Raw genomic sequence first — 21,743 nt, forward strand, 5'->3', positions numbered from 1 at the left:
CTTCCTCCTTTCCTTGTTTTCTCCCTCCCTCCCAACCTACTTACAGTATGGACATTGTGGGATATCCTTAAGTCTTTCGAGCCAAGACATTCTGACAAAACTCCTTTTTGAATTTTCTAAGTGACTAGGAATTAATTTTAAACATTTCATTACATTTTGAAGGAGGACCAAATCAGAGAATAATTTGGGTTACAGACGCTGCCTTGTAAGGGCTCCTCACTCCAAAATACTAATGATCAGACTGATTGGGGGGGGCTCAAGGTGACAGCCCAGCAAATGGCAGGATGAGAATACAGAAACAGAACAGTCAGGGATCAAGTGATGACCTTATTAAGTGGTTCTCCCTGTGTGCCCTCCCTGTGGCGGGGAGGCACATCGGACCAGATGATAATCTATCCCACAAGCTCCAGGTCGCTCAGTATAAAGCAGCATGTCAGCAATGGGGTGCATATCATCACCTGCTCAGGTTCTCTGAGTCTTGACCACATAAAGACCTAAAACAATAACTGTGGCTCCATTCACAGTGCAACAGATTAATATAACTTCAAAACTTTCCAGTTTCTTTCCTTTAATGTTAAATGATTACAAAAGTAACTTATGGCATTTCTAAATTTAATATATTCAATAAAAAGCTGCAGGCATGAGATGCATGAAAAAATGCTCTTGTAACCAGTTAAGAGCTCACATGACACAGTAATGTCCAGGCCTAGATGAGCGTACATTAAATTTCCTCCAAACAAAGGTTTACTCATCTTACCTCAGCAGCAACACTCACACATACAGGAACACATTAGGAATGGGCGATATTTTACCGTTCACGATAAACCGTCAAAAAAATTCCCCACGGTAAGAATTTGTCATCTCACGGTAAAAACGATAAATTCCTGTTGATGACGTTTTTGTGTAAAAGCTGAAGGACGGAAGGAAGGAAGGAAAAAGGGAAGGAGAAAGAAAGAAAGAAAGAAAGAAAGAAAGAAAGAAAGAAAAGAAAAAAAGGAGGAAGGATGGAAGAAAGAAAGAAAATGAGCCTGAAAGAAAGAAAGAAAGAAAGAAAGAAAGAAAGAAAGAAAAAAAGGAAGGAGGAAGGATGAAAGAAAGAAAGAAAGAAAGAAAGAAAGAAAGGGAGGAAAGAAAGAAAGGGAGGAAAGAAAAAAAAGGAAGGAGGAAGGATGGAAGAAAGAAAGAAAATGAGCCTGAAAGAAAGAAAGAAAGAAAGAAAGAAAGAAAGAAAGAAAGAAAGAAAGAAAGAAAGAAAGAAAGAAAGAAAGAAAGAAAGAAAGAAAGAAAGAAAGAAAGAAAGAAAGAAAGAAAGAAAGAAAGAAAGAAAGAAAGAAAGAAAGAAAGAAAGAAAGAAAGAAAGAAAGAAAAATTCCCATTGGTGTAGTTTAGTAGTATTTAGTATCTTTTAGAGCAGTGATTTGGGGGCTCCAAAGATTGAATGTGGTGATAGATTTATAGTTACAAAAGTGGAGTTGAATTGGTATTTTTTCTATCGTCATTTTTATCGTTTTCGGGATAAATGCCAGAAATTATCGTGATAATTTTTTTAGTCCATACCGCCCATCCCTAGAACACATCACAGAACAGAATCACATACTTGATTTAAGACCAAATCAAGGTCCAGATAGGCTATTCTATAAATGACAAAAACCTAAAATACAAAACAGTCCTTCCTTACTGATGAAATCCAGGCCAGGGGTTAATTTGACCTCAATTCTAACTTGACCTCAGTTAAGGGCTATTTCCGTGCATTATATACAGAGGAAGGGAGAGAAAGACTACGACTAAGATTGTTCTCTGTACTGACCTGACAGGATCGGAACTGGTTGACCAGCAGAGTACATCTCTGAGGGTCTTTTCTGCCATCCAGGCTGTCCAGCTCTGTGGCCACTTGGTTAAGCTCTTCATCAGCGTAATAGAACTGGGCCAGGAGCTGAGGATCCGTCCTCTGAAGAGACACAAGGTTATTTCCAGTACAGGAACTGTCATCAGTGTGAAACAATTTAGTCAAACAAATGCAAGAAACTTTTCTATCAACAACCTAACAGGTTAGTGATCTAAATAAGTCATGACTGTTTACAAGGATGACAAATCATGTACATGCTCTCTGAATTCTGCATGGCAGTTATACGGTTTCCTCAGTCTCGTTATCTATAATTTCTTGCAGCAATGCAGTATATTCCTCTCTATTATGCACCCTTTTATTTTTCATGTAACCTCAGCAATACAGTGTAGTCTGTTGAGGTTTCTCTCATGTCTCTTAAAGGGGGCCTATTATGGCATCTAATACCTATTTTAAACAGGCCGTGAATGTCTTAAAAACAAGCTTTTGATGGTTTTTGCTAAATAAATGAGAAATTCAGCCTCTGAGCCATGTCTTTATCTTCTTATTCTTTAACCTCATTCTCTCTGCGGGATTCTGAGTGGGCGGGGAGACTATGATAATGAGGCACTGTGCTGATTGTGAAAAACGTGTTTTTCATAATAGGTCCCCTTTAAGAAAGCGGATTATGTGAAATGAAGTTAGTAATTTCTATCCACAGATATATTTACAAACCTTATGAATGTGTTATTCTGGTAATCAAAAAAAAAAAAAAAAGAAAATCAGATCAAATCACTTCTATGAAGACTGAAAGCATTCAAGCATAAATATTAAACTCTCATGCCAAAGTAACTATCAATTCAAAATTTCTGTGGGAAGAAAAGAAAAAAACAAGCAACAAAAAATACTTGTCACTTTGATTATGGATAACCCATGAAAATATCTTTTAGATTTGCAGTGTTCTGTTAGATCAGAGCTTTATATTAAAGCAGGATTATCCAACCTCTACATTTTATACGTCTGTCAAACTTCAGCTCACGCTGAATTTGCTTAAGTAGGAATTCCAAATGATTGTGCTCATGTTTTTATTGTTTTCTGATTAACAGCAAAGAAAAAAATGAGCAAGTAATGTTGCATCTATACGTTTTTATATGGTTCATTCATCAACTAGGAAATTGGTTTAGTTTTTTTTTTTATTTATAGTCTGATGTTGGAAATTAAGAACTTGCATTTGACATGATGACAATGTCTCTGGCTTTACAAAAGTAAACTTGTATACATCTGTAAATTGTAGCCCATATTTACATCTGTAAACTGTAGCCCATATAAACACCAGTTCTTCACATTTTCTTCTAAAAACAGAACACAGATAAATGGTGCAAATGTGAACCCCAGGGTTTAATGAGTCTATCTGTAAGGGATGTGAAGTGGGACAGATACGAATAACAAAGTCACTGAAGTGTGGCTCCTCCAGCAGTAGAGTGCTTTTCTTGAAGCTTCTCTCAGTATCAGGTGTTTAGTGCAGTATGAAAGGAATGCCGGAGGGGGGGCCTAGACGACATGCTTTTAGAAGTAGAAAACATCTGTGAAATTAACTATGAAATACTTCTCTGTTTTTTTTTGTATTTCTCCAGCTGCAAATGCATTTAGAGTAGCCCATATTAACCTCCCGAGAGTCCAAAACACTCATAAAATAAGTCCATTATTAATTTCAGATGACATTCGTTGAGAGAGAGGAAACTTTTTTTTTTTTTTGCCAAGTCATTGTTACAAGGTGTTTTAAAAAAATACTACGGGGAAATAATTCAGTTAAATAACTTTATATTTATTCAATTAAATAGTTATGGGATACACTTTGTAGATTTTAATATTACATGAGAATAACATTTACATTTAGAAAAAAATGCACTACTTAGGCTTTTTTTTAAGTGGACTACTTCGTCTGCACATTGCAAGTAGTTTTATCCAAATCAATCCTACTCTGCAAATCCAGTAGTAAAGGCAACTCTCTTATTTGTCTTCTGCTTTTGAAAGTTTAAGAGCTCATGTCATGAAAAAAAAAGGGAAAATGCATTAATGAAGCCTTGAGAGGAAGTTAGGTTAAGTGAACACAAACATGAAGGTAATATAACAGCATACTGCTCATCTATAGGGACATGGATAAAATAAGGTAAGTAGGACACTAAATAGGCCATCGCAACAAAATGCCCTCCCACTTGGTAGGAAATTCTGCTGTTTGAGCAAAAATATTATATGGACAATATCGTAACACACATGATTAGTGTATAAGCACATTTCAAAAGTGTGGGGAAAATGAATATTTAGTAAAAATGACATTCATCTTAGCATGTAGATTTAGTAGGAGTTCATAAGTTGGCAGTTCTCCAAGCCCTTGTAAAGGATTTGTGTCATTATCTCACACCTTGCTCCACAGATTGCGATGGCACCAGCATAGTGCAGCATAATACCCAACTGGAGTGCACATAGTCACGTTACACTTGGAAGGAAAAAGACAGCCCAACACACACAATTATTTTTTTTAAATGCAAAAACCCAACTGACGATTGATATTGCCGACACCTATCTAAAGTATAAAATTTAATTGCAATCCAAAGTTCACAGGACAGATATGCACACATACACATAAACTGGGCAGGGTTAGTGTTAACTGAAAGGTTAATGGCTCTGGAAATGACGACCACATGCTGATGTGCATCATTACAGACCACACGCTCCCAGTGATGCCACAGGAGCTTAGACAGATAGCCTGACTATGTAGTTAAAGAGAGCTATGCAGACAAAACAGATTTGTTTGGAGTTATTTTTCATGATATGTTTAAAAAAAAAAGAAGTCACACTCTCAAAGCTCCTTTTCCCTAAAGCTTACAGTGTTTCCTGTTGCGTGACGCTTCCCCCCAGACTCTCGCTTTTCTCTGTAAATATGATACACAGTGTGCTTCCCTCCCTTTCTCTCATCAATAATGAAAGAAAGGGAAAAGAGAAAACACAGACACTGAAGACCTAAATGCTCAGTTGTATTATTGTAAGAAGGAAAACTATGAACATATAGTATACTCAACAAATTACTTTGAGGCAAATGTATCATGGTACGAGACAGAACCGTTTACCGTAATATTTTTTGACCTGTTTTTTTTTTTTTTTTTTTTTCAATGTTATGGACACATTTATTTGAGTCATAATGCAAACCCAAGATGAAGTGATTTTAAGAGATTTTTTTTTAACACTCCCATAGTTAAAGCACATAAAAGCTTCAAAGAAAAGCCGCCAGAAGCAAAGATGACAGGGCTACTGGGAAATAAGCACAAAGGAAATCATAATTATCCCGTAAAACAACCCTCACTTTACCGCAAGATGAGATGTTTATTTTTTTTACTTCTAAATTGAATCTCTGAGTACAGTGAAAAGCATTGACATCACTTGTCAGGAGGCAGATTTGGTTAGACAACTGCACTACAAGAAGTAAGTCTATGATACTGCACCAATGCCATAATGGCCAAACAGGAAAAAAGGAGTAGGAGACAGCGAAAGACCTTTTTCTAGCCTGGGCACACTATTGTCCACAGACTAGGGCTGTTCGATTAATCGATTTTAAATCGTAATCGCGATTATGTAATTAGAACGATGTTAAAATGTGAAAATCGTAAAATCGATTTTTCAAAAAAAAAAAAAAAAAATTTTTTTTTTTTTTTTTAAACCTTGTCTGCACACATATTAATGATTGATACCATATTAATGATTGATACCATATTAATGATTGATGGAAATACCTCTCAATACCTGCGACAAGTGCCCCATTGGAGAGGCTCTTTAGTTTAGGAGGGGGCGTTGTAACATGCCACCGGGCATCCCTCAAGCCAGATGCGGTAGACCGGCTCATGTTCCTTGCAAAAAACTTGCAAATGTGAATAGCAAATGTAATGACTGACATCACACACCTCTACCTCCTTCATGGGTTGCATTATTATTTAGCATGCAAAGACCCAGTTTAGTTTAATTAGAAAATGTCTTGTTTTATTTAATTGGAAATATAACTTACTGTATGTTTGCATGTGCTGATTTGCTGAATTTTTTTCAGAGATAAAACTTTATATTTTATCATATTTTTTTAAACCTTTTTTCAACTTATTTTACAGAGTTTTGCACTTAATTCATTCATTTTTGGTTTAATAAGAGCAAAGTTTGCACTTAAAGCCCAATGGGGCAAATGTTCAATAAAAAAACAGCATATTTGAAATAATTTCTTTGCCTTTTGTCAATTCACAAAATAATCGTAATCGTAATCAAAAATCGGATTTTGAGAGAAAAAAATTGAGATTTTATTTTTGGGCAAAATCGAACAGCCCTACCACAGACTGATGACAATTTAGTTGGAAGCAAATACAGTAAAACTGAGAAAGACGAGAAGAGTTTGAGACTGACAACGTCATTGTCTTCTCCTGCTCCTTTCCTCCCACCATAGAGAACATTCCAGCAGCATTGAATCATGAGGGAAAAGGCGAAGACTTGCAATGTTCACTGCATGCAGATGCAATTTCAGATAGGCAGCAATGTTTGAGCTACTTGCTTTATGTACCATGAATTATTACGTATCATATTTATGAAAGTATCATATGTATGAAAGAGAAATATGGAAGGAATGATTTCTATCCTGAGTGAATGTCAGCCACATTTCTGAGAATCATGTGAGAACCTGTTGCACCGGCTGTTCACGAGTTCACACTCGGCCAAGTTATAATGTGTTATAAGACAGTGGAACATGTCAGTTCACATCCAGAGATAACTTATCACTACAACAGTATTTGCAACTACTACAGGCTTATGGAAACCACGTCCCATGTCCAACATTAATGTCCTAATAAATAAACTGATCCAAGTAAAGACTAAATTGGACTGACAGATGAAAAACTACCCATTTTTATCAAATATGTAAAGGACTTCAGTTCCCAGGGGCTGCTTGTCCAAATACCACCAATTCAGTTTCTATGAACAAGATATTTTCCATTCATTCTGAAGATCAATCATATGTGTTAAAAACAACAACTTATTCAGTGGATATATGAACATAATAAAATATTTTTGTACTTTCAAAGTTTGGGTAATGAGTTTTATTTACTATTTTTCCCCTCATAAAATAGCTTTACTTGCAAAATCTTGCTTAAATAGTTGATTGGTTTTGAGAGGAAAGGCCAAAAAAAACCTCCTTTAAATGTATTTATTCACTTTAACTGGATTTCTAAACGGTTGAGAGGCAAGGACTTCAAAAGTAATAAAATAAATACATTTATTTATTTAATAAAATACAGACTAGTCCAAGGTCAGAGATTGAGATTGGTTGAGAATTTACAATTACGGTAAGTAATAGTTGCAGACAGAAAAATACATGACATTATAACGAAAGGGAGGGGGGGACACACTTCAGAAGGTGAAAAATAATTGCTTGCTTCCAATGATAGTGTTAAGGTTTATACAAAAGTACATGTAACCATCTGGGGATCCGAGTCCTGAATTTGTGAGTTATGTCATCAACACCAATGACAGCTCTACTGTACCTTGCATAAGCGAGGAAATGATTCAGCAGATTTAGCTCTTGTCCACCGTGGCACGCCAGTCCACGTTGTACTGCTGCTGTTAGTTGTCCTGGGTGACCTCTCTCTATAGTCGCAAACCCATCATTTAAGAATACCAAGATACCATGAATTCCTACAGGGCTACAATTACTGATAACATCACCTCACCATGACTCAGACAATTTTTGATTACATCTTTTTGTTGAACGTCAAGCACATAAATGATGACCACAATAAGAATAAAAGTTTTTTGCTCCTGTTTGAGCCACATTTTCATTATGTCAGCCCTCTCTTTCCTCTGGCTTCTTTTTTTTATTTATTTATTTTTATTAACATGCAGTGCAAACGATGACAAAAGACAGCATCAGTATGTGTGTGTGTGTGTGTGTGTGCGTGCCATGTTTGAGTGTAAATAAGGTGATGAAAATAGGTACATAAATTGAGAATATTGATTCGAGAGTGAACAAATAAATAATTATCATATAGAGTGGTGTAGCATGATATCATATAAATATAGCATAATAAATATAGTAATATCCTAATATAACATAATTTGTATAAAATATTATAACATATAACCAAATTATATCACCATACTATTATATATTACAATATAATACTATAGTTTTTTTTTGTTGCTCCTGTTTGAGCCACATTTTCATTATGTCAGCCCTCTCTTTCCTTCGGCTTCTGATTTTGTTCCACATTCCTATTTCGACTCTGCAGATGATGACAGCTGTTAGGCTAATGCTTCATGAGCATCATTAAACCAGTGCATGCATGCTAAGCCCTTTTATGGGATTTAAGAGAAACCTTTCCTTTGCCCTCCATAGTCTATTCAGGCTCAATTTGCTGAATATTGGCAGCCTTCCAGGTATCAGAGGCAAATAATATAAGAGAGAAAACAGTTATCATTGGTTTCATTCAGTCCACTATCAGACTGGCAAAACAGCAGCTTGGTAGAGTTAATCTCTATTAATAATTCAGGACTTGGCATAAGAGCCAAGGCAAGAGTGAGCAAGTGGTTTTGGGATCATATGAGAAGCCTTCCTCGACCATTAGTTATAATCAATTTGGCAAAATAACAAGTACAACCTTTCTAAGAATGCAGGGATTTTCGGAAGCAGGTCTGATCTTTATTTTCATATTAACTTGTATTACTTCTTTTTTATTGTTTGCAACTAGACAGTTATTGATGGTGACTCTTACTATAATTGTTACTACATTCATGTGACAGATGCTTTGTTTCTGCAAGAACAAGCTGAATGTAGATTTAAAGCCAAAGTAGACTACAGACTTAACTCAGTTCACTGACTATAAACTCAGTGGTCCTCCCATCTGGATAGATGGCATAATCTGTGTGCTTGTCTCCTCTCTAAAGGCTGACTAAATCTGGTGTTTGAACTACAGCAAAGACCTGAACAGCTGCCTGGCACATGGTATAACAGACAGAGGTAAAACAAGGGTCCATAGAGGATTTAGGTGGATGCAAGGTGTTCCCAGGATCCCCTGACAGTGATGCGGCGACACATTGGGATGCCTCTCTTCCGTACCACAAGGACATCGTTATGCAAGAAAAAAAATCCTGTTATACAGTCCAGACCTGATGTAAATCATGGTTAATTTTAGATGTACACACTCAATTTTGTGTTGAATTTATCGCTCAGTCTATGAGACCTTAAATAAAAGGCTGGCGGAAATGCACGCATCCCACCCATAAACTGGAATGACTAATTTTTTTATACGTAGTGATAAAAATAAAATGCCAGTCAAGGACCTTCATGATTCACAGTGAAGATATTTCTGTTCACATAATGTTCAGTTTCAAAAGGCAACAGAGAGTGGGCCTCACTCATGCTTGTCCAAAAGTACTGGCAATGACAGCAATGGACAGCAGAAGTATGTGTAGGAGCAACACATCATTTATTGCTGTCTGAGGATATTAAAAACATGCCAATCAACATGCTTGTGAACCTGGGGATAGCAGCCAAAACTGCATCTCAGCTTTACAGAAGAAAAGAGAAAAACTCACTTCAGCAAAATGTGTTTTCCCCCTTTTTTTCAAAGCTTAACTGCAACTTCAAACATGTTTCACTCACATCCTTCCCCTCATTATCTTTTAGGAACAAATAAAAATTTGGAGGATAATTTACCAGTCTACTATTACAAAATACTTTCACGTAAGGCTTACAGTATTAATTTGTGTCTAGTCTTTTCCAAAATATAATGCTTTTTATGAGCTTTAATTGGTTTTTATGAGTTCCCTCAGGGACATGAAAAATACAAAATATGGCAGAGATCATAAATATATTTAATAATGGCTAAATGCCAACACTTACACTGCTCCTTATTAAACAATTGGTTCCTAAGAAAAGAAAGACTCAATATGTAAACAAAAGGCACCTTGGATAAATGCTTTATATTTATCAACATGAAAAGGGGATTCGTTATGTTCTTCGGTCAAAGAGCCTTGGCAATTATAAGTAACAATAAGTCCAAACCTTAAGCTGAGATTCAATATTTTTGATTCCCTGCTGCACCTTTAACTCGCACTCTTCTTCTACGGCCACTTTCTTTCAATCACCAGTCCCTCACACCCTCAACGCAGCAATGGATTTAAAAAGACTTTTAATCACCTGGACTGTCTCAATCTGCACCAGGGTCAGCTCTTTAAATCAGTGCAGTTGACACCAAATCAATTACCACAGGGCTGATGGGTAAGCAGAGTGGGGCGTCTACAAAGAAATACAGAAACTGTGCTAAATATGAAGCGACACAGGCCACCGTTCAGCACTTAGTCATTCCATCAATGCTGTGCAACTGTGATGAACTTGTATAAAAAAAAAAGCAAATACCCAAACTTTCACTTACTCCACAGCACAGAGAGAAATAATGGAATGATTTGCTATAATACATGTCAATGGAAATAAATAGGATTATAATTCAATATTCTTAAAACTAAATGCCCAAAATGAACTAGACTTAAATTAGAAAGTTAATCAGTGTTGCAGCTAATTATTGTCCCGATGTTTAGCCATTGGATAGCCCACAATTGACTGATTTCTTGTTTCATCTACTAAATAAGACTAAATAAATAAATAAATTTAAAAAAGACAGAGAAAAGTCCAATCTATTTTTCCAAGCAGACATAGATGAAGTTGCCTAATCATCAGACTAAAAGTCAGTTCCCCAGATAGCTCCGTTGGTTGAGCAGGCGTACCATATATGAAGGTTATCACCCTCATGGGGGTGGCGCAGGATCCAATCCCAGCCTGTGGCTCTTTGCTATGCGTCTTCCCCCCTCTCTCCACACAATTTTCCCATTTAGCCACTTTCAGAATAAAGGCGACTAAAAATATTTTAAAATGAATAAAGCTCAAAGTTTAAAATGACACATTTTTACACTTGTTTTTCTCCAACAAATGATAAAAATCTACTGCAGATCAACCAAAGTATTATGGATAAAGACAGACTAGATGAGCTGCACTGCTTATCTTGTTACAAGTCAGTGTTCTGGTGGGAAAGACTGCATCCATGCACTCACATGAATGTTGCTTAGATACTTGCCGCCTATCAAAGAGTTTTATAAACCAGTCACACACCCCCACATGCCAACAGCAAAGAAGCAGCCTCCCCCAGCTGGATAGCAGTGACGTCCACAAAAACTACACAAGAGGGGTTCAAAGAAAAAGATAAACAGCTTTAGATGTTCACTCAGCCTCGAAATTGCCCAGATACCAGTTAACAATCAGTTGTGATGTGAAGGCATCTATGGAAAGCAAGTCCAATGCAGGAAAACCTAACCTAAACAATCTGCAGGGCCAAAACAATCCATAACCATTGCTAAAGGCCGGTTCCAGACACCCTCAGATGTTTTTAGTCACGCCCTTACTGGTCAGAGCTCTTTTATTGGCAAATCAGTATTCTATCAAATTATCACCGGATCAAGACAACAGATGTTTTGTGCACAGCATAAATGTGACTAACCGTTTTGTTTCAGGATACGCAATACAAGACACACTTAATCTCAAAAGTATCACAGAAACACCTCATTACAATGCAGATGAGAAGAACATGAAAGCGAGAGTGTTGACTACCTCTGTCACGACAAAGCGACATACAGCTGTCAACACTGCTGATTGTCCATCTCTAACATTCAAAGCACATGGGAAATACAGGGCTGCATAGTGAATGACAATGCAGCTGCCATGAATCTTTGCAAACCGTCCCCCAAGAGACCGAGGATGCACCAGACAAACTCTACAGTTAGCAATAAAGGCGGGGGTTGATCCTTCCTGAAATCAACAAGGTCACTGATATACATGACATGTTGCTGGTCATTTTTGCCACTCATCTGTGCAAACTTGCACCCTGAAGAAGAATCTAGCAGAAAATGCCAAAGTGGCTGTGCAGTTCAGTGGTATTTCACTTTCGTGATGCTGTGGTGGGTGCGTGAGCAGAGGTTCCCCATGCAGTCGTTTCTGGAGGAAGAAACCATCACAAAGCCAAGTGCAAAAAAGTCATTTGAGAAACAAACGTCACGTTGGGAGTTGATAAAACAACTGGCTCCCGTGTTAATTTGGGGCGGCAGTAGCTCAGGTGGTAGAGCGGGTCGTCCAATGATCGGAAGGTCGGCGGTTCGAATCCCGCTCTGTCCCAGTTTGCTGTCGTAGTGTCCTTGGGCAAGACACCTTTACCCACCTTGCCCCGTGTGAATGTGTTTGAATGTGTATGAATGTTGGTGGTGGTCGGAGGGGCCGTTTGGCGCGATATGGCAGCCACGCTTCTGTCAGTCTGCCCCAGGGCAGCTGTGGCTACAATGTAGTTTACCACCACCAGAGAGAATGTGTATGAATGAATAATGATCTCTGGGTGCCTTGAAGGGCGCTATATAAATCCAAGTCATTATTATTATTATTATTATTAATTTAACTGCAGGTAAAAATTATGATAAAGATGATGTTCAAGCTTCTGACGATAAAACTGACTCAGAATAAGAACTCTAGACATGAAACTAAATGTTCAGCAATTGTTTGAGAGGAGGAAGAAAAAAAAAAAAGTTAATTCCACTCCAGTGTACAAGCTTTGGCATTATTGCACAAAACCTCACATCTGCAGAGGTGGGACCACAAACAGAACTGGTTTCCTAGATTACCGAACAATTATCTTATTGTTGCCTCTGCTCCAGGCACCAGGACCTCCAGTAACAGGGTGTTCCCTCTGGTAGGGATACCATCACCTGGCAGCTGGCAAGCCTTCTCCATGAAATCCAGGAGGAAACATTGCAGCTTGAATTTTCATTTATTTTTGCAGCGAAAATTATGCTGTTACTGTAAGCGGAAGTTATTTTTTATCATTGATTACGTTTAAGGTGTGCAATCAAAGGCTTGATTTTTCAGTTGTTTTACCATGAAAATTAGTCCCTAATTGGAATAGGCCCTATGTGTTATAAGCCATGTAAATAAGGTAACGCCTGAATGAGATTTTTGACAGCGCGTTTTGATTCCACTGTCAAGGCTTACATTTATTTTATAATGAAAATGAGCTCTTTGGTGAACCATATGTCAGTGCTGGATCATTGTGGACATTCATTTTGTATTTTGTCTGGCTTTCTGTTCCAAAGTTATGTTTTGGTTAAATATCTTTCACGGGCCTAGTAAGTCTGTTAATTGGGGGAAAATTGCACATTTTGAATTTTGACAACAGAAATCATATTTTTGTTAACAGGCCTATAATGATAAAAACAGACTGTTTTTATTTCACTTTTTCTTGACAGTAATCATCCTGGTACATTTAACCGTATTGTAGTCAAGACTCAGTCTGCACTTCACTATAGGTCGTGAACAAGGCAAAGAGATGTTTAAGTTGCTTATTATCGGACTGTGGTGTCTGTGTGGCGAGGACGAGTACTGTCCAACAAAGGAAGACGAGTGTGCTTTGCTGCGAACTGTGGGCCCATCACACTAGGTGAGATGGATGACCAAAGGAGTAATAGCAATGAGAATAGAGATGTTCCGATACCAACTCCTGGGCTTTGGGTATTGACTGATACTGAGCATTCATTCAGTACCTACATTATTTTATATTTATTTTATGTTTTTCTTAATTCATTTTTTTAATTAACATTGAATGAAGAAAATCTATTAAATAAGTAAATCAAGGAATTCAACTTGAAGTGCATCAACAAATATGTAAAATATTCTGGGGTCCAAATGTCCATCATTAGACTGATTGTCTTTTAACTGACATTAAATGTGATCAGTTAGTCTCATACCATTTGGAAGAAGTAGTTTCAGAGGTATTTCCTACCTGCGAAACTCCAACACAGGTCCAGATGTTATTTTTAGCAACATTCAAGCTGCTACTCAAGCTGCTATATCAGGACTACAACCTTGCATAATGAGCACATCACAGTTTTCCAGGTGGGATTTTCCAGCCTAAAATAACAGCATATTGATGCTGACTGAATACAAACACTGAAAAAGTCCAAGAACTCATGTGCCATTGCTTCTCCAACCAAATCAAAGCACAAAGTTGCAAGACAATATTGACTGAATACCTGTACCGGCTTTTAAAGCGACAAAGAATTGGGATTGTATTTATAAAAAGTACATGACACGAGACGGTTCACTGAAGTAAATATTCACTGATACCCTTATTTTCAACAGTAACTGTGAGTATTTCCAATTTTGGCATCGGTATTGGAACAACTCAGAGAGGAACACAAACTAACATCTCTTGCCTTTGGTCCATCTTTGCGCTGCAACTTTAAACTGGTGAATGAGATGAAACAGAAAGGATCTTCTGTATGAAAACTAAAGCTTGTCTCATCTTTGTTTGCAACTGTGTCAATGTACAAGGTGGATGACTGTTAATGTTTTTTCAGAACTTTACTATCCACAATTCTCACTAATATGAATATGGCTAAAAATGTTGAGATCTCTCGTGTAAATATGTGGGTCAATAACATTCAACCATTCAGTAAAGTTTGTTTAAGGGCTGGGGGAAAAATAAAATCTAAAAATAATCCTACCTTTCAATAGTGTCCTTTAGGGTGAAAATAACTGTTATGACCTTTTCCCCAAAAACACTCCAGAAAACCAGAACATCCATTCTTACACATTTGTCTTTTTCCAACACTTTGATGACAGAGACAAAAAAATGCAGGAACATTATTTTACCACACAAGACCGTACACAATCCTCCAACAGTAAGTGGGGAATGCCTTAGCAGGGACAAAAGAAAGTCAACGACTGGTGGTATTTATCTGGGAAAGTGAAGAGCAGTACTGGAAATATCAATATCCCCGCTTCAGTCAAGGGAACATGCTGATTCAACACTCTTCTATCTTCAGGAGTGCATAGTTCAGTGATAAAGTGCTTACTGTTGATGCAAAATGACAGTGTTGAATGAGGCCAGACTACGAGTGGGTGGTCACAGATTAAAACAAGTATTTCAGAACAAAAAAATATTAAATTGAGTTTATGGATCATAAAGTAATGTTAATGCTTCCTTTGTTATAGTCATATTTTGGTACTGATCGGCATTATTACAGGGGCTTTTAGTGCCTCTCTCTAAACTCCTTTGAGTCAGACCTGGTCATTTAAATCCCACAGACTTATGTGTAATTCTGCTAATTCCTGCAACAGCTGTGATTTGGAATAAAAGCCACTGATGCAACTCCTAAACACCTAAGAGTCAGTGGCAATTTCAAACGTGACAATGCTCTGGTGAACCATAACACTTTGGCCCAACCCCAACATGGAACCACAAAAATGCAGTGACGGCAAACGTGGTTTGAAACAGAAAAAGGCAATGACGCAAGTGTGTGTGTGTGTGGTCAAGAGCAAGTGAGCAATGTGTAATCAGAGGTCTTATCTGAGCCTCGTCTGATTTTACTGTGGAAAAACTTCACGTACAGTTATGGTGTGATATGCAAGTAGGTGTTTTTCATGTCAAGACTTATCTACTTATTCGGCCAATTAAACATTTGTCTTGACAAAAACACCTCAAGGAAAGCCCAAATCCCCAACACACAACGATAAATACTCCACAGCAGTTCAACCTTTCATGCAGCTCCTCCATCAATATACTGAGACTGTACTTCCAAAAGTTAAAATAAACATTACCAAGAATTTGCACCTTGTAGAAATATTCACACCAACTCATCCTTAAAAGGTAGTGCATTTGGCATGTATTGAAGTCTTCATTTAATGAGCCAATCCAGTCTTTAATACTTCCTCTGCTGTGTCAGGAATGTTTCTACACACTGAGCTTGATTTACAGAGTCACAGCACATTCATTACTAGCTCACCAAATAAAGTGATGATTTGGCAGAAGGAAAAGTGTTCATAGAGCAGCATTTAGCAGTTTTGCCTTTCAAATACCCATTTATTTAACAAGGAAAATACAGATATAATGATCTTAAATGTATATGGGAAGGGAGGGAGTAAGAAAACCATCCATTTTTAGCCACTTTCCAAGCATCAGATTGCAGGGCAATAGTCTGAACAGGATCCCCAGACAATCTTTCTTCCTAATAACATCCTCCGGCTCTTCTGGGAGAATTGACAATCTCCCACTTGTGAACAAGACTGCAGGACACCCAAACTCCTCCAGCTGAGAAACAACTCATCCCCAACCCAGAGAGGGCAATCAACTCTACTCCAACTGAGGACCATCACCTTAAAGCCTGAGGTTCTAATTTTCATCCCAGCTATGAACCTCTGGGGCCAATCTAATCCATTCCTGAGGTCATGCCACTACAGAGGTGTTTAAACTAACTTTGTGATCCCAGTCCCAGATAAAGGCAGACACCAACCTGTATCCAGTTGGATGAGAAATTCTCCAAGAACTCCTTCCTATACCCAGCTATTTCCATATGTGAGGTCAACAAGCACCCAATCCCACAGTAAAACAGCAACCCCTTTTCACCTGGCCAGACCAATGCGCAACACACAGTATCCCAGATTTATAGAATAATCTGACTAATACGAGCATCACTGGTCAGACTCCATACACCAGGTTTATCTTTACACAAAGAGATTTCCTTTGTTTTACCTCCAATGAGCACAACAAAAATATCCTGCCATTCCACTTGGGGGTTATTTTCACGCAAAATGAGGTTGAATATCTGAAAGTGCTCAGTCTAGGGACCTTGTGTTGATAAAGCACCTTTTCTAAGAAAAGCCTAACTATCATAATGGGGAAACTCCTGTCTAAATGATCTTCATTACCCATCAACCACTAAATAATTCCCAAAGATTTTAAACTGAACTTGACATGCCTGTCTGTGTTTTGGGGGTTGTCTGTTTCAATTATGAATTTTTACCTCAGAACTCATCATATGTTTAACAAAAATAAAAAAAATAAAATAAAAAAACACAGATGTGTGAGGTGTTGTTAACACAGATGTGTGAGGTGTTGTTGTATTTCTTTGCAAAATAAACATTGGTTTATCCAAATCTCACAAGCTGCAGTGTAAAACTAGTTCTGGACTAACAACATAAGGTGGAGATTTATTTGATGGGTCAGAGATCACAGACCAAAGCGGCCATGCACGTTCATAAGCTAATGTAGAAGTGCTTTAGATGAGATAAGATTGACCGGAAATTGCCATCTGATTTCCACTTAAAGCTTTTACCAAATGTTTTGCAAAAAAGGCCCAGCTTCTTCATTGTAAGAAAATGCTTTGTCCCTTAACTCTTTTAACAATGTCCTTGAATTCTCTCCTGCTGTCTTAGTCCCTCCTACCACTGACGCAAGAATTGAGAACAGACATGACGATAGGAGCTGAGGTAACAGGCACATATCAAACTAAATTCTCCTTGATTCAATGCGGTCATATTAAACCAATATCAACTTAATATTACATGTGACACAATTGAAACATTGTTTGTTTCCCAGTTGCAGGAATCTTGAGGTGGGAGGACACAAGGAGGCAGAGATTACATGAGATCGGCTTTCTCTACTTTCTAATTGTAAATTAAATGTCTTTGAGCTGGGGGGGCTGATGAAGTAGTTAACATGCTTGCCTAACAACAACTTGGTCTGTATAGGCAGGTTTCCATTAGCAGTGGCCTGGGGTTGTTTTACGGGGCATCAAATATGTCACGTCTCCATTATCAAGAATGACCACACATTGAGAATAATCTGAAACTTATAGGCACAATCCTGCCCCGGAATACTGTTACCTCTATATAACTGATGGGTTTAGGGGTGGTACTGCCTGGACATGCTGTAGGAGAAGACACTTTTCAGCCATTATGATGTCCTCTGAGTACAAACTGTCTCTTCAAATAAGTTACAACTATCACAATTCATGCAAACAGTAGCACAGCAACCATCTCAGGCCCCTTCAATCTTGATCTTCCTGTTACAGTTGGCTATTCTTCTTATTTTCTACCATCTTAGTCTTCTTTTATTTACTGTTGGTTAACAAACAGTCAAAGTAGTGGACTTCAGCCACCAAACGCAACAGAGTGCTAGTTTTAATGTATCCTCTCATGTCTGCTACAGAAAATAGAGAGAAGGGTGAAATAACCAAGGAGGTTGTTACTCTCTTACTCCCAGACCTCCACTATAAGAAACCCACTTTAAGTTGCACCTGTGCTCATGTGATTTTCTCCAGGTGCTCAGACTTCAACCCACTGTCTAAAAGCATGCAGGTTCGACTGAAAAATAATTTTCAATTGGCCATAAGACTAAACCCGTAATTGTTTCTCTCTATGCGACCCCGTGAAGGAGCACGTAAAAGAAATAGATGTCAGTCTGACAAAACAATACCACGTTCACCAAACTTAATTTTTCTTTAGAAAAGTGTTATATTTGGCAAGGGTATAATACTAAGAGCATTTTCATATTATGTATTATTTTTATCTTTCAATATTATTGCTATTCTTGTTATTAATAAAACATGTATTACTATAAAAACTGTCAAAAACATCAAAACAAAATCCTGTCAAAAGTATTTCATACTAACGACAGCAATGTCAACTGTGGGGTGCAGTCATAACATGATTAATGTGGTGTAAATTATCAAAATAGAGTCTCAGAGTAATCAATCACTGTGCAATAATAATGATAATGATAATAATAATAATAATAATAATAATAATAATAATAATAATAATAACAATATCACGTTCACCAAACTTAATTTTTCTTTAGAAAAGTGTTATATTTGGCAAGGGTATAATACTAAGAGCATTATCATATTATGTATTATTTTTATCTTTCAATATTATTGCTATTCTTGTTATTAATAAAACATGTATTACTTTAAAAACTGGCAAAAACATCAAAACAAAATCCCATCAAAAGTATTTGATACTAACGACAGCAATGTCAACTGTGGGGCGCAGTCATAACATGATTAATGTGGTGTAAATTATCAAAATAGAGTCTCAGAGTAATCAATCACTGTAAAATAATAATAATAATAATAATAATAATAATTAGGGGTGTAACGGTATTTGTATTCGTCCCGTCCCGTCACGGTACGGGGGTCACGGTTCGGTTCACGCAGTCATACGGCGAATACGTCTGACTGAGTTAAAAAAAAAAAAAAAAAAAAAAAAAATCAATCGTTTTTTTTTCCCTTATAAATATCAACAGTCACGTTCCATTACAGACCTAAATGTGTGCTAGTTTGTGCATATCGATAAATATATGTGCAATTCATATATCATCATAAATTGTAGGCTATAATAACGACAGAATGTTCTAATTCTTAATTTACAACTGTCCTGAACGCATCGGCGCCGTGAGCCAAAGCGGGTTGGCTGTAAAGCCTGATTTATGGTTCTGCGTTAAATCGACGCAGAGCATACGCCGTAGGGTACGGCGCAGTCTACGGCGAGGTTATGCGGCGACGCGCACCTTCGCCGTAGGCGCTGCGTTGGTGTAACGCGGTACCATAAATCAGCCTTATCAGTCACAGCAAATTTGCCGTGAAGGAGATTAGCGCTAAAGTTTAAAACCTACAAAGTTTTGAATGTTACCCCGTTTTCCACGTTACCTGGATTATTTTGGGTTATGGAAGAGTCAACTGTCATTGGTGAGTCAGTGTAACCTTCTTAAATAATTTATTTTTCAGAATGTTGTGGTATTCTTGACCACCTGCTTATTTGAATGTGCTTGTGTTGTTTTCAACTAGACCGCCGAGTCTATTCTCTGTTATAGAGCTCAGAAATGATGTTATAGACCGCTGTGTCTATCTATCTAAATAGATGTGTAATTTAGACCAGTTATGTTTTTTTTTTGTGTTTAAGCTGTATCAAAGATGGAACTGAGTCTGTGTGTGTGTGTGTGTGTGTGTGTGTGTGTGTGTGTGTGTGTGTGTGTGTGTGTGTGTGTGTTCTTCTGAACAAGTTTGTGACTTTACTCTGCTTTCTGCAGCATAGGCCTATAGGCTTAGCTCAATAAAAGTGAGAATAAATGTAGTTTGATGGGTAGGATGATGTTGTTGAACGTTAAAATGACTATCATAAGGGCCCATGGAGAATGCTCCGCCCCCAGACGGCTCTGCCCATTATTCTATTTATTTTACACTTTAATAAGAGATGCTTTTTAGTTTTGTAGCCAATTGAACAAACTTTAACTTTCAAATGCTATGATCAAAATAAAGGAAGAAAAAACTCGTCTTATACATTTGGGACTTTTTGTATTTTTTTTCCCGTTGTACCGAACCCGTACCGAACCCGTACCGAACCGTGACCCCTGTACCGAGGTACGTACCGAACCGTGACTTGTGTGTACCGTGACACCCCTAATAATAATAATAATGATCATAATAATAATAATAATACAATCATATACTATAACAATGCACCTTTCAATAACCACGTCTACCTCATACTGCTGCACCTTTCACTTTTTTTTTAAATTGTATATATGTTAATAAGAGCTGTCATTTGTCTATTTACTGTACAATGAGGGAAAATAACTGGAGTCAAATTCCCTGTCTTGTTTGACCTGACTTGGCCAAATAAACCTGATTCTGATTCTGCTTGTGAAAAGACAAGGCAAACATCAGTCCTCATCAGTGAGGCTTCAAAACAAAAGCATCACAACCACAAAGGGACAGGAGCTGTTGGTACAAACACCAGGATCTCCAGCTGATGTTAGCAGATCCAAAAAAAAACAGGCTACTTCCAACAATACGGGTACAAAAATGACTTTCTGCTAAAGTGACATGGCGTGTGGAGCCATAAAAACTTACCTTGGGCTTATACAGCCACTTTCTGAAGCGGTTCATCGTCCCCTCGCCACCTTCCTTTGTCAGCCCGCTCTCCTCCGCTCACCTGCCTGACAGTCCGGGCTAAGCTAGCTAGCGCTGCTGGGCTCACACACAATAAAAGGGCGAGTTGTCTGTCCCGCACCCTACAGGACGGCTCTGGACGCGGACAAAGGAGATATCCCGACACAAATGTTATCCATCTTCCCCTGGATCTAGACGTTCAGTTTGTCTCCACCGCCTGGGCACTTTTCAGCCGCAGTAACTACCTACGGTGGACTCCGCTGCTGTCTCCCTCTACAGGGGGATTTATGGTTCCGCGTTAAATCGACGCAGAGCCTACTGCCGTAGGCTCTGCGTCGATTTAACGCGGAACCATAAATCAGCCTTAACGCTGGTTGATGACAGTCACGTTGACAACATTCACCTCCCATTTCTCCATGCAGTGCTGCGTTCACGTGCGGCTCCCAATTACCGAGCAGCTCACTGCCAACAGGAAAATAAATGAATAAGTTAATAAGTAACACATTAATAAATAAGCAAGTAAATAAAATTAAACGACGAACGAGATTAAAAAAAAACGATTATAAAAAGGAGCCCAACTTATTTTAAATAGCACTTGAATACACTGATCGTAGCCGACAGAGTCCTTACAAACACCAGGAAACTGGACCATACAGGACTGTCTCAGAAAATTAGAATATTGTGATTTTCTGTAATGCAATTACAAAAACAAAAATGTCATACATTCTGGATTCGTTACAAATAAACTGAAATATTGCAAGCCTTTTATTATTTTAATATTGCTGATCATGGTTTACAGTTTAAGAAAACTCAAATATCCTATTTTAAAAATTTAGAATATTCTGGGAATCTTAATCTTAAACTGTAAACCATAATCAGCAATATTAAAATAATAAAAGGCTTGCAATATTTCAGTTGATGTGTAATGAATCCAGAATGTATGACATTTTTGTTTTTTTAATTGCATTAAAGAAAATAAAGAATTCTATCACAATATTCTAATTTTCTGAGACAGTCCTGTATTACACCGGTCATGAAACAGCTACACTGGCTTCCAGTGAGTCAAAGGATA

The 21,743-nt window shown here is 37.7% G+C and overlaps 1 protein-coding gene across 3 annotated transcripts in view; it reads right to left on the minus strand.

The window, feature by feature from the left end:
• The window catches only part of zfyve28 (zinc finger, FYVE domain containing 28), a 31,894-nt gene extending 10,955 nt beyond the window's left edge, over positions 1-20,939 (minus strand). For all 3 annotated transcript variants that reach the window (XM_061743651.1, XM_061743650.1, XM_061743648.1), the window contains exons 1-2: positions 20,633-20,939; positions 1,808-1,948 (exon numbers count right to left, since the gene is read on the minus strand). In XM_061743651.1, coding sequence (XP_061599635.1) covers positions 1,808-1,948; positions 20,633-20,668 — 177 coding nt within the window. In that variant the 5' untranslated portion in view covers positions 20,669-20,939. The remainder of the gene's footprint in view (positions 1-1,807; positions 1,949-20,632) is intronic.
• Between the last annotated feature and the right edge of the window lie 804 nt (positions 20,940-21,743).

Source organism: Cololabis saira, chromosome 16 (genome assembly GCF_033807715.1).
Source record: "Cololabis saira isolate AMF1-May2022 chromosome 16, fColSai1.1, whole genome shotgun sequence".
In the NCBI taxonomy this organism is placed as follows: Eukaryota; Metazoa; Chordata; class Actinopteri; order Beloniformes; family Belonidae; genus Cololabis; species Cololabis saira.